The 13,574-nt window shown below is 33.2% G+C and overlaps 1 protein-coding gene across 2 annotated transcripts in view; it reads left to right on the top strand.

The window, feature by feature from the left end:
* Nucleotides 1–462: 462 nt before the first annotated feature.
* LOC110113701 (levodione reductase) overlaps nucleotides 463–13,574 on the top strand; it is a 25,285-nt gene continuing 12,173 nt past the window's right edge. The window contains exons 1-4 of one of the 2 annotated variants that reach the window (XM_020846376.2): nucleotides 463–509; nucleotides 654–752; nucleotides 990–1,189; nucleotides 10,669–10,898. In XM_020846376.2, the coding sequence (XP_020702035.1) occupies nucleotides 661–752; nucleotides 990–1,189; nucleotides 10,669–10,898 (522 nt within the window). In that variant the 5' untranslated portion in view covers nucleotides 463–509; nucleotides 654–660. Of the gene's footprint in view, nucleotides 510–653; nucleotides 753–989; nucleotides 1,190–5,421; nucleotides 5,560–5,795; nucleotides 5,996–10,668; nucleotides 10,899–13,574 lie in introns of those variants that run through there. The other variant, XM_020846377.2, reaches the window with a different exon arrangement.

Here is a 13,574-nt window from a genome sequence, read left to right as displayed (position 1 = left end):
AAAAGTTTGTCGACGGTCGGTGGTCGGGCGGAAGTCCGACGACAGCTAGTGGCGGGTTGAAGTCTGACGACAACTGATGGTCGAGCAAAAGTTTGACGACAATTGGCGGCCGGGCATAAATCCAACGGAAGTTCAGAAATGGTCCGTTGTTGCAGGATGGTCGAGGAGGAATTTGCTAAAAAAATAACTCTAATTTATCTTCTTTTTCTCTCTTCCTTCTTTGATCCTTCCTTGAATGAAGAATGAGGGATTCAACTTGTTTCTTATTTGTTTTCTCAACGTGCACAAAAAATTTTATTTCTAAAAAATAAACTTTCATGAATTTTTTTTTTAAAACATAAAAAATGAGTGGATCTCACGATTTTAAAATTTTCATATCTAAATTGGGTTGGTGATATTAAGAAATTCAGGTGTATTAATTTAATTTAATTAAAATTTTCACACAGAATAATTTCTCCCTCGTTACCCCTCCGCCGACGCAAACCTACTTCACTTTTTTCAAAATAAATGTAATAAAATAAATCTTGCTCTGAGACAACCAGCTTAATATATATGAAGACCCGAGTCTTTCTTATTTTCCAATCTCTGCATTTCTAGCTTTGATTCTAAGTCTCGAACTGCTAAACCCTTATTTGCTTTTTGCTGTTTCTCAGTGTTTCGATGGCGATTTCCCCCAAGAGGGTTTTGCTCACCGCGAATGGGGACGAGATTTCCACGGGTATCGCTTCCCATCTGGCAAAGGCTGGTTGCAGGTTTGTCTTTATAATATTTTTTTTTTGTTATTGGAGCGAAATTCTGCCTCTTTCTTCTCTTTGTGTTTGATTTTGGTTCTTTAAGACTTCAAAGTCGATCCTACTGAATATTTCTTACTAATTTCATTTTTATGCTCGTCGTAATTCCTTACTCTGATCACGATATTTTCTGTTTTAGCATATTTTTTTTTTGCTCTTTATTGGCCGTTTATGCTTATTTTATACGAGTTTTTTTAGGTTAGTTATTATGGGTGATGAGAATGACCTCCGGTCACTGGTGAGGGAGATTACGAGTTCGTTGAAGGGATCAACTACGATTGAGCTAGTTGGACTGAATATGGAAGAAGAAAATGAGGTCATTTTTGATAATGCTGTGGATAAGGCATGGAAACTCTTGGGTTCAGTGGATGCTTTCGTTAATTGCCATTTATATGAAGGTGAAATGGTCGTTGATTCTTTTAGTAGTTTGTAACATTTTGTACATCTGCCTCTGATTGGTTTCAAAGTTTATCTTATTTTTTTTTTCCTGAAACTTTGGCATATATACTATAATGTTATTTGATCTGTCATAGAAATTTTCTAATGTAAGGAATCATAAATGATGTTGCTTGTATCTATTTCTGTAAGATGGCCTGTTCACCAATACTAACTTTGTTTAAGGTTTTGCGCACTAGATATTTAATTGATCTTAGTTCCTAAACATTCTACATGCCATTTATTTAGAAGGCTTGCTTTCTTTCCTGTTTAATTTTGTAGTGGTTTTTTGCCTGTTTGATTTACTGGAAAACAGACAATAATTGGATTCCAAAAAGCATATTATAGAAAACATTGATATGGATTAGATATTCATGTGTTATTACCTTTTACAAATTAAGAACCGATAGATTTGGGTTCCACTGCAAGATCATGACTTCTATAAAAGAAATTTAAACTGATCTTAATAAAATTGCAGGGACCAAAAGTTAACATTTCAATGAAATCTCTACTTAAAATAGAATCAATGCATTCTAAATATTTTTCAAAACCATCTGAATGGAGCTTGATATATCACCAAGCCAATGTTCGTCAAGCTTTAATGATGAACTATATACAGTATAAGTAGAGTTCTTATTTTCCTCTAGTGTATTACAGAAGCCATGTTCAATTACTTGAAGGCTACCATTTTTTATTCTTTGTGAACTTCTGTCCTGGGTCATTTATATTTGAACTTGTCCAATTTCATTTCCTAAAGGATGCTTTGTTGATTTCAATCCCAAGCCTATTGAGCCTTTCGATGTTTAAATTTATATACCTTATCAAAGTTATAGTATTTACCATTTAACAATTTTTGCCTTATGCTAACTATTTGAGGTATACTTTATGAATTATCATCTTCTTTTCATTCCTATTGAGTGCTAGATGAGATTTAATTTAACTTTTCCAAGTATATTTATATAAATTTTAACTGTGATACTTTTGGATTTTCTATCTTTTTTGCCCTTTTATGTGAATGCTATTCATCATGTTAAATTATGCATTTTAAAATCCATTTTTTACACGTCCCAGCCACCTAAGTTTATTCTTCATTATCTTATCGTCTATCAACTACTCTTACTAGCTCTCTAGTATAATTATATCTAGTGAATCATCTATAGCTTTCCTATGCATTCAGATTTGTAGTCTCATTTCTTTCCAAACCCAACTTTTATATTTAAGACATTGTTGTCTTGTTGTAGTTGTATACATTGTATAGCTATTCTAGTATCTAATTGTTTAAATTTTTGATGTTCTATATGATGTTCTTTTATTGTTTAAATTTTTGAAGCACTTTTCTATTTTAATCACCAAGCTACATAAGTTTTATCATCTATTACAATTGATTCTTTTTATAATAGATCCATGGCATATGAGTTTAGCACACTTAGGTATTACTTGATCTTTCACTAATATTGATTGGTATTTCTGATTTTGTAACTAAATTTATGTATCATATGCCTAGTCTTTGTTTTAATATTACCATATCTGTCAATTCTAAAGATGATCCATTCTTCTAACTTTTACTTATTTCGAAAGAAGCCTCACTCATCAAAATTACATATCCTATAGTTAGCATACATACCTCTCTTTCATAGCTTCTATAAGCAGTCCATAGCTAATATGGAAATATACCAACTAAAACATTGGTCCTTGATGATATTTTTGCCATGTTTGGAAGCTCTTTTGTCATTCTTCAATTAATTTTAATGGTAATATTTATTTCATTGGATTATTTATTTGATAACATCAGCACACCTTTGACACAATTTTCACCTTAATTACAACCAAATCAACTATATTTGGTAGCGAATCGAGTTTGATCAAGTTTACCTCAATTTGAGCTTAAAGTTTTCAAGGAGAGTAAAATTGAGTGATTTAGCCTCGATTTTAAGTCAAGCATATTTTTTAGTCAAAAAGAAATGCATTACATATGTTTATGTAGATCCGCAAACTTAGGCATAAAATCTTATGTTCATGTATATATGCGCATTTCTAATTTATATGTTTATATTTATCCACATATTGTTAGGAATTATTGGAGACACAAAAATAATAATTCGATCGTCTCCGAAAGACATGCCAAATCATCAAGAAGAATTTTCGGAAGCGTACTTGAATCCATTGAAATGCAGAATTGAGGTTTTCGGTCTTCCATGTTTAGAGCGGCGTTCTCCAAGAGAGCGAGAGACCCCTTCTTTTCACTTAAGATGGAAAATGAAAAAAATGAGAACTTAACCACTTAAACTGGGGACCACGACCTTTTTATACTTTAAGTGTAAATATTTTATTTCAGCCCATCATTAAAATAAAATAAATACCCGGCCTCTACGCAAAGTAAGTCCATACAAAATTTAATTGAGATGCGACATAAGCCAATTAATAATTTAATACTTAAATAGATCACAAATTTAATTGGCTTAATTTTAGATTGCTTCTAATATATAAAACTTTATTTATATGTATAAGCATATGAGTCCACTTATAGAAATTTCCCAACACATATAACATTAATAATTCAAAAGTCAACTATCAAGATACTTCCAAACTCAATTTGGCTATTGAAGGTAACTAATTTGTTTAGCTGCACTTGTATCGATGGCATTGTTTATTTAATTGCAATTTTATAAACTATACCATTAGGTCTCCATGATATTCTTTGCGTGTGCAGTTTTTTGAAGCACTTTTCTATTTTAACCACCCAGCTACTTTATAAGTTTTGTTCTTTTTATAATAGATTCATGGTATTTGAATCCATCACACTGAGGTAGTACTTGATCTGTCACTAATATTGATTACTAATTTTGTTCTATCATATGTGTAGTCTTTTATCTATTAAATCTAAATATCCCAATTCTAAAAAATTCCATCTTTTTGCTAATTTTGAAAGAACCCTTGCCCCATCAAATGTATATTTCATAGAATTAGAATGCACACTTCACTTTCAAATGCTTCTAAGCACCTCCATAGTTAATATGAAAAGATATTAACAAAATTAGTTATCATTAATTGAATATTTATTATGATTGGAACTCTTTGGCACTCTTCAACTATTTCTAATACTAATCCTTGTTTCATCTGGACATTACTTTAGTAACATCAACAAACATTTAATACACTTTTTATGTTAATTGCTGCCAAATCAACTACAGTTGGCGGTAGATCGAGCTCGATTAGTCTACCTTGATTTGTAAGTTTTAAAGGAGGTTCAAAAGTGAGTGATCTAATTTCGATTTCAAGTGTGGTTAAGCATATTTTTGTTTCAGCACTTACAAATACTTGTGTAAATTCACATACTTAATCAAAAATATTTCATCTTAGTATTGCATGAATATCAAGCTCACAAATATAGAGAATAGAAACACCATAATTTTATACGTGGAAAACTCTGAAGGGAAAAATCACGGAGTCATGACTAGTGAAATGAATCCACTAGTATTTGAATAGATTGCAAATGATTGATTCGTCCTTGAAGTTGAGGCCGGCCAGATTACAAATAGTCAATTGTCAGATTGAAATCTAGTGATGAATAGGGATCAAACAAAAGTTTGTCGACGGTCGGTGGTCGGGCGGAAGTCCGACGACAGCTAGTGGCGGGTTGAAGTCTGACGACAACTGATGGTCGAGCAAAAGTTTGACGACAATTGGCGGCCGGGCATAAATCCAACGGAAGTTCAGAAATGGTCCGTTGTTGCAGGATGGTCGAGGAGGAATTTTGTAAAAAAATAACTCTAATTTATCTTCTTTTTCTCTCTTCCTTCTTTGATCCTTCCTTGAATGAAGAATGAGGGATTCAACTTGTTTCTTATTTGTTTTCTCAACGTGCACCAAAAATTTTATTTCTAAAAAATAAACTTTCATGAATTTTTTTTTTAAAACATAAAAAATGAGTGGATCTCACGATTTTAAAATTTTCATATCTAAATTGGGTTGGTGATATTAAGAAATTCAGGTGTATTAATTTAATTTAATTAAAATTTTCACACAGAATAACTTCTCCCTCGTTACCCCTCCGCCGACGCAAACCTACTTCACTTTTTTCAAAATAAATGTAATAAAATAAATCTTGCTCTGAGACAACCAGCTTAATATATATGAAGACCCGAGTCTTTCTTATTTTCCAATCTCTGCATTTCTAGCTTTGATTATAAGTCTCGAACTGCTAAACCCTTATTTGCTTTTTGCTGTTTCTCAGTGTTTCGATGGCGATTTCCCCCAAGAGGGTTTTGCTCACCGTGAATGGGGACGAGATTTCCACGGGTATCGCTTCCCATCTGGCAAAGGCTGGTTGCAGGTTTGTCTTTATAATTTTTTTTTTTTGGTTGTTGGAGCGAAATTCTGCCTCTTTCTTCTCTTTGTGTTTGATTTTGGTTCTTTAAGACTTCAAAGTCGATCCTACTGAATATTTCTTACTAATTTCATTTTTATGCTCGTCGTAATTCCTTACTCCGATCACGATATTTTCTGTTTTAGCATATTTTTTTTGCTCTTTATTGGCCGTTTATGCTTATTTTATACGAGTTTTTTTAGGTTAGTTATTATGGGTGATGAGAATGACCTCCGGTCACTGGTGAGGGAGATTACGAGTTCGTTGAAGGGATCAACTACGATTGAGCTAGTTGGACTGAATATGGAAGAAGAAAGTGAGGTCATTTTTGATAATGCTGTGGATAAGGCATGGAAACTCTTGGGTTCAGTGGATGCTTTCGTTAATTGCAATTTATATGAAGGTGAAATGGTCGTTGATCCTTTTAGTAGTTTGTAAGATTTTGCACATCTGCCTCTGATTGGTTTCAAAGTTTCTCTTAATTTTTTTTTTCCTGAAACTTTGGCCTATAGAATAATGTTATTTGATCTATCATATAATTTTTCTAATATAAGGAATCATAAATGATGTTGCTTGTATCTATTTCTGTAAGATGGCCTGTTCACCAATACTAACTTTTTTAAAGGTTTTGCGTACTAGATATTTACTTGATCTTAGTTCCTAAACATTCTACATGCCATTTATTTAGAAGGCTTGTTCTCTTTCCTGTTTAATTTTGTAGTGATTTTTGGCTGTTTGATTTACTGGAAAACAGACAATAATTGGATTCCAAAAAGTATATATGTATTTATAGAAAACATTGATATGGATTAGATATTCATGTGCTATTACCTTTTACAAATTAAGCACAGATAGATTTGGGTGCCACTGCAAGATCATGACTTGTATAAAAGAAATTCTATCTGATCTTAATAAAATTGCAGTGACTAAAAGTTAACATTTCAATGAAATCTCTACTTAAAATACAATCAATGCATTCTAAATATTTGTCAAAATCATCTGAATGGAGCTTGATATATCACCAAGCCAGTGTCCTTCAAGCTTTAATGATGAACTATATACTGTATAAGTAGAGTTCTTTTTTTCCTTTAGTGTATTATAGAAGCCATGTTCAATTACTCGAAGGCTACCATTTTTTATTCTTTGTGAACTTCTGTCCTGGGTAATTTATATTTGAACTTATACAATTTCATTTCCTAAAGGATGCTTTGTTGATTTCAATCCCAAGTCTATTGAGCCTTTCGATGTTTAAATTTATAAACCTTATCAAAGTTAGATTATTTTTCATTTAAAAATTTTTGCCTTATGCTAACTATTTGAGGTAGATGAGGTTTAATTTAACTTTTCCAAGTATATTTAGATAAATTTTAAATGTGATACTTTTGGACTTTCTATTTTTTTGCCCGTTTATGTGAATGCTATTCATCATATTAAATTATACATTTTAACATCAATTTCTTACACGTCCCAACCACCTAAGTTTATTCTTCATTATCTTATCGTCTATCAACTACTCTTACTAGCTCTCTAGTATAATTATTACTTAGTGAATCATTTATAGCTTTCCTATGCATTCAGATTTGTAGTCTCATTTCTTTCCAAACTCATTTTTTATATTTAAGACATTGTTGTTTGTTGTAGTCGTATACATTGTATAGCCTATCTAATTGCAATTTTATAAAATTTATCTTTAATTCTATATGATGTTCTTTTATTGTTTAAATTTCTGAAGCACTTTTCTATTTTAATCACCAAGCTACATAAGTTTTATCATCTATTACAATTGATTCTTTTTATAATAGATCCATGGCATATGAGTTTATCACAGTTAGGTATTACTTGATCTTTCACTAATATTGAATGGTAATTCTGATTTTATTAACTAAAATTATATATGATATGCTTAGTCTTTCTTTTAATATTACCATATTTGTCAATTCTAAAAATTATCCGTTCTTCTAACGTTTACTTAATTTGAAAGAAGCTTCACTCATCAAAATTACATATCCTATAGTTAGCATACATACCTCTCTTTCATAGCTTCTATAAACAGTCCATATCTAATATGGAAATATACCAACTAAAACATTGGTCCTTGATGATATTTTTGCCATGTTTGGAAGATCTTTTGTCACTCTTCAATTATTTTTAATGGTAATGTTTAATTCATTGGATTATTTATTTGATAACATCAACACACCTTTGACACCCTTTTCACCTTAATTACCACCAAATCATCTATATTTGGTAGCGAATCGAGTTCAATCAAGCTTACCTCAATTTGAGCTTAAAGATTTCAAGGAGAGTAAAATTCAGTGATTTAGTCTCAATTTTAAGTCAAGCATATTTTTTAGTCAACAAGCAATACATTACATATGTTGATGTAGAACCACAAACTTAGGCACAAAATCTTATGTTCCTGTATATATGCACATTTCTAATTTATATGTTTATATTTATCTACATGCATAACATTAATAATTCAAAAGTCAACTATCAACAAGCTTCCAAACTCAATTTGGCTATTGAAGGCATCTAATTTGTTTTGCTGCACTTGTATCGATTGCATTGTTTATTTAATTGCAATTTTATAAACTATACCATTAGGTCTCCATGATATTCTTTGCTTGTTTTGTTTTTTGAAGCACTTTCCTATTTTAACCACCAGCTACTTCATAAGTTTTGTTCTTTTTATAATAGATTCATGGTATTTGAATCCATCATACCGAGGTAGTACTTGATCTATCACTAATATTGACTACTAATTTTGATCTATCATATGTGTAGTCTTTTATCTATTAAATCTAAATATTCCCAATTCTAAAAAATTCTATCTTTTTGCTAATTTTGAAAGAACCCTCTCCGCATCAAAGGTATATTTCATAGAATCAGCATGCACACTTCATTTTCAAATTCTTCTAAGCACCTCCATAGTTAATATGAAAATATATTAACAAAACTAGTTATCATTAATTGAATATTTATTATGATTGGAACTCTTTTGGCACTCTTCAACTATTTCTAATACTAATCCTTGTTTCATCTGAACATTACTTTAGTTACATTAACACACATTTAACACACTTTTTACTTCAATTGCCGCTAAATCAGCTACAGTTGGTGGTAGATTGAGCTTGACGAGTCTACCTTGATTTATAAGTTTTAAAGGAGGTTCAAAAGTGAGTGATCTAGTTTCAATTTTAAGTGTGGTTAAGCATATTTTTGTTTCAGCACCAAATGCATACAAATACTTCTGTAAATTCACACACTTAATCACTAAATCCAGTATTTATGTATATATGCGCATTTCTGATTGATATTTTTATATTTATCTGCAAAATAGAACGTTGCTAACCCAAAAGTCAACTATCTTGGCATTTAATTACACGTATTTTCTAGCTTGATTAAAGGCATATGAATATCTTTTTCATTGTTCATATACTTTTCATTAATTGCTTTATTTCAAAATTTACTTTCATGGTTTACCTTTCTGCCTTAAAATTAAATTGATTTTGGGGATAACATGGTGGTATATCTATGACTCCCTTTATATGAGGGGCACAATATTCATTGACGATATTTTAATGCTCCTCAAATCCAAAATGGTGTTTCTTATTCTTATATGATCAAGAGACTAGTTGAGTAATCCTAAAATATCTGAAGGTTATATCAGTTAATTGGGCCTTTAGCATAACCTCAAAGTAGCATTGCACGGCCACAATGAACAAATTAACATTTATAATGACTCTATTATAGGTGCCCAAATTTTTCTCCATTATTGGGATAAATAGGATCAACAAAGATATTTGATGAGCATTTTATTTATTCTTGGTTCAAGATTATTTAGATCTTAGCTAGTTGTCAATATGAGATTGCTTGATGATTGATTCTCTTTTGGTCTAAGGACTTTAAAGTCAGTTTATTTTTTGTTTTCTTCACCTAACATAATTAGAATTTTTTTGGGCTCTTATCTTTAATTTGGGTGACAGAGGTCTCTTCTAAAGTTGATTACACTTTAGGCAGACTAATGTCTGATTTCTGGTTAAGCATGATGGGACTGTGTGACAAACATACATGCACACTTCATTATTTTGAATCTTGCTTAATATTATGCTGGCACCAAAAGATGCTTTAAGTAGTATTTCAGAACTTGAGTCCAATTATTCTGAACCGGAAAGGAACTAATATATTCTTAGTACGGTTCAGGGTGAACCGGCCCAGCCGGCCCAAGGGCCGGCTCAGTTATTCGGAGGCGGAAACAATCTGCCTCCCATGGTTTCGTTTGCCCAAAGGGCGGGCCCCACTTGTCCACTTGAATTCAAATTGAAAAGGAGGGGGCGTGTAGGGCTTGGGAGGGAAATTAGATTAGGAAAGCTTTTGTATTAAAGAGCATGAGAGGATTAGGCGGGATTATGTTTGATTTGTTCTCAATTAGGGTTTCTTGGCGGCTTGGGCTCTAGACTCACTTGTCTAGAGATTTGGGAGAGACGATCCTCCTCTCGAATTGAGGATCTCTTGTATATTTGCTTCGTTCTTGTTTCACTTTACTTTCTATAAGATTATCTATCATTTGATTGTTCTTCCACCATTTTTTCTACGGTTTCTCGCTGTTTTACCGATTATTGTTAGGTTTGCTTGCGAACTCAAGCATTTCCCATTAAGGTTACTTGCGAACTCAAGTATTTCCTATCATATATTGACAGCATTGTTGAGACAAAACATCATCATTTGCTTCTTACTTATACACACACACACACATTCTTATGTTATTAATTAATTGTTACTAATAGTTAATGATATTGGGAGTAACTTTAAGTAGGATGACTGTTGTAAGTGGAGGCAGCTTTTTTGAGAACTGGAAAACTATTTCTCTGATTTATCGGAATAGAATTATTCGCTTTCTTCCTTGCATTTTTTGTTTAAGCCAGTTTTACTTTATTCCCTTCTTCACATGGGACTTCATTTGTTTTAATTGTCCTCAAATCATTTTTTTTTCCTTTAATTTACTTGATTCGAAGATAAACAAAAATGTCATACGCACCTGTATTTATGTTTCTGTTATCATAACTCTGCTAGGTAAAATTCAAGATCCTCTGCTTATAAGTGAAAGTGAATTTAAGAAGACAGTAAGAATAAATGTCATGGCACCATGGTTTCTGCTGCAAGCTGTTGCTAAAAGGATGAGAGATGCTAAATCAGGGGGATCGATTGTATTGTTGTCTTCTGTTTTGGGTGCTGAAAGAGGACTTTATCCCGGAGCTGCTGCTTTTGGTACCTGTATGAGTTCTGTGCAGCAGTTGGTTCGTGTAAGTTTATCATATGAGCTTTTTTGTTCCCATTTGCTTGTACAGTTTATCCAGAATGCTTTGTGGATGTTATGTTATTAAAACATTTGGTCCTAATGTATATTGACATATGAAACTCACTTTGCACATCAAATATTAAGTTGCCTTGGTAGTAACCTATTTTATACTAAAGACATTGAAGTATGATCTGCATATCTGCAATTCAGTTTTCTGTGCTAAGAACTGAATTCTCTGCTAGAGTTGAATTCATTTTGCAATGTCGACTGAGTTGGGCATTGTTATTTGCAGTTGCTATTGCTTAGTTCCAGTAGTACATGTGCTAATTATTATTATTGGCACGTCACCTGCAAATCCTATCAAGCAAGGATGAATCTTGAGACAAATTTTGAATTAAAATCTTCTAGAATTAAAGTCGGGATAATTTGAATTCCGATTTCAGTAAATTTATAATTGAAATCCAACTTGAATCCAAATGCGTTCAAATCAAGCACCCGAAGAGCAATTGAGAACGCTGATATATTATTTGAAGGGCCAATCAATCTTTTTATCTTGCGTGCTTTTAATCAAAACGAGTGTCCTGATGTAAGGAATCTAATAAGTCTAAGATCATACAATTTAGATGCTATTAAGGTGCTTAAATGCTAACACATATTCTACAATTAAAGGAATCAATATAGGTTATCTAATAGATTGTTTGTGTTTTTTGCTAAATTTATTAAAATGTACTCAACAAGCTATAAATATACTCTTATTCTCCATATAAAAGTGGGATGGGAGTTTTGAGCAAAAGTCGGATTTGGAAATGGAGAAAGCTTTGCCTAATAATTGACACTGACGACTGTTGTCAACAATTTGCCTTCGCCCAACCATTGTCTTTTAACCACTGTCATGCGACTACGATCTCCTGATCATTATTGCTTGACGAAGGTATCCTGAGTATTGTTGCCCAACTACAGTCACCTTACTACAATCTCCGAAACATGGTCACTTATCTAGTATCACCTGACTATGATCTCCCGGTCACTGTTGCCTGACTATGATCTCCCGATCAGCGTCCTTCGACTATTGTCGCTCGATTAAGATCTCCTAATCAAAGTTATCTGACTATGATCTACAATTGCTCAACTATGATTTACTAATCATTGTCACCTGATTATTACCTTTCGTATACTTCATTGATAACAATATTCATGCACATCATTGCCTATAAGATCTATGTACGCCATCTACACCAACACACGTGCCCTCCGACTTTGTTTGTTGCTAACAACTTTGACGCACCCCATTGCATATAAGGTTGATGTATTCCATTAAAACAAAAATCGATGCAAACTACTTTGTCATTTGCTATTGTAAATAATGGCGACACACTTCATAACCTATAAGGCTGATACAGGCCATCGACACAAATATCGATGCCCACTGATTTTGTTTCCTGCTGTTTCCAACAAGATCAACAAACGGCATTGCCTAGAGAACTAATGCATGTCATAAACACAAACATTATTTCTGATGCACAATATTGCTTATAAGATTGATGTATGTTGTTGACACAAATGCCAATGCCTATTGAATTTTCCTTTCGTTATTGTTATCAACATCGATGCATGTTATTGCTTATAAGGTCGATGCATGTCATCGCCATAAAAGTTGATGCTCACTAGCTTCATCATCCATCACCTCCAACAACGTCGGCGGCGCATGTCATTGCCTATAAGGCAAATGCACTGTGCCAACATAGTCACCAACGTCATTGAGGTCCTTGTTCGCCATCATCAACAATATCTATGCACGCCATAACTTATATGACCAATGCATCTCGTCAACATAAATGTCGATGCCCATTAACTTCGCTGCCCACTGTCTTCACGATTAATGTATGTCATAGCCTTTAAGGCTGATGCACGTTATCAACACAAACATCGATACCATGCCAACTTAGTTGTCTATCGGCATTGCTAGAGTTGCGCATTCCATCTCTTATAAGGTCGATGCACATGTCGGCACAAACATTGACACCTATTGACTTTGGCATTGGCCCCTCGCCACCAACATTGATGCATGCCATTATTTATAAAGTCGGTGAACGCTGTCAACACAAACTCCGACGCATGGTGTCTCTATTAATATCGATGCATGTCATCATTTAAAAGTTTGACGCACGTCGTTGACACACATCTACCCCCGCCATCACCAATAACATCAATGCACGCCATTGCTTATAAGGCTAATGCAGGTCATCAACATAAATAATGATGCACACTATTGCCAATAACATCGACGCATGTTATCACTTATAAGGTTGATGTATGTTTTGATACCACCATCAACTCCCGATGAGTTTATTAATTGCTGTGGTCAACAACGTCAATGCACACCATTGCCAATAAGGTCGATGCATGTTGTTGACACCAACTCCGACTCTCAATATCAATGATAAGATTTATAGTGGATTACTGGGTCTCTAGTCTCCTCTCATTAAGGGAAAATGTTTGAATGGACCACAATCTCTTGAAGTTAGCAGCGACACATGTTATCGCTTATAAGGTTGATGTATGCTTTCGACATCTTGTTTTTTTCCCCCCTTACTACCTTAGTTGACCTAATTTCATGCTCGCAAGCCCTTGTCGTTGAATGAAAAAATGCATAGCTCATTTCCAGGAGTTTTTTTTTGCC

Source organism: Dendrobium catenatum, unplaced genomic scaffold, assembly GCF_001605985.2.
Source record: "Dendrobium catenatum unplaced genomic scaffold, ASM160598v2 fragScaff_scaffold_624, whole genome shotgun sequence".
In the NCBI taxonomy this organism is placed as follows: Eukaryota; Viridiplantae; Streptophyta; class Magnoliopsida; order Asparagales; family Orchidaceae; genus Dendrobium; species Dendrobium catenatum.
This window is presented reverse-complemented; position numbering and strand designations above follow the sequence as displayed.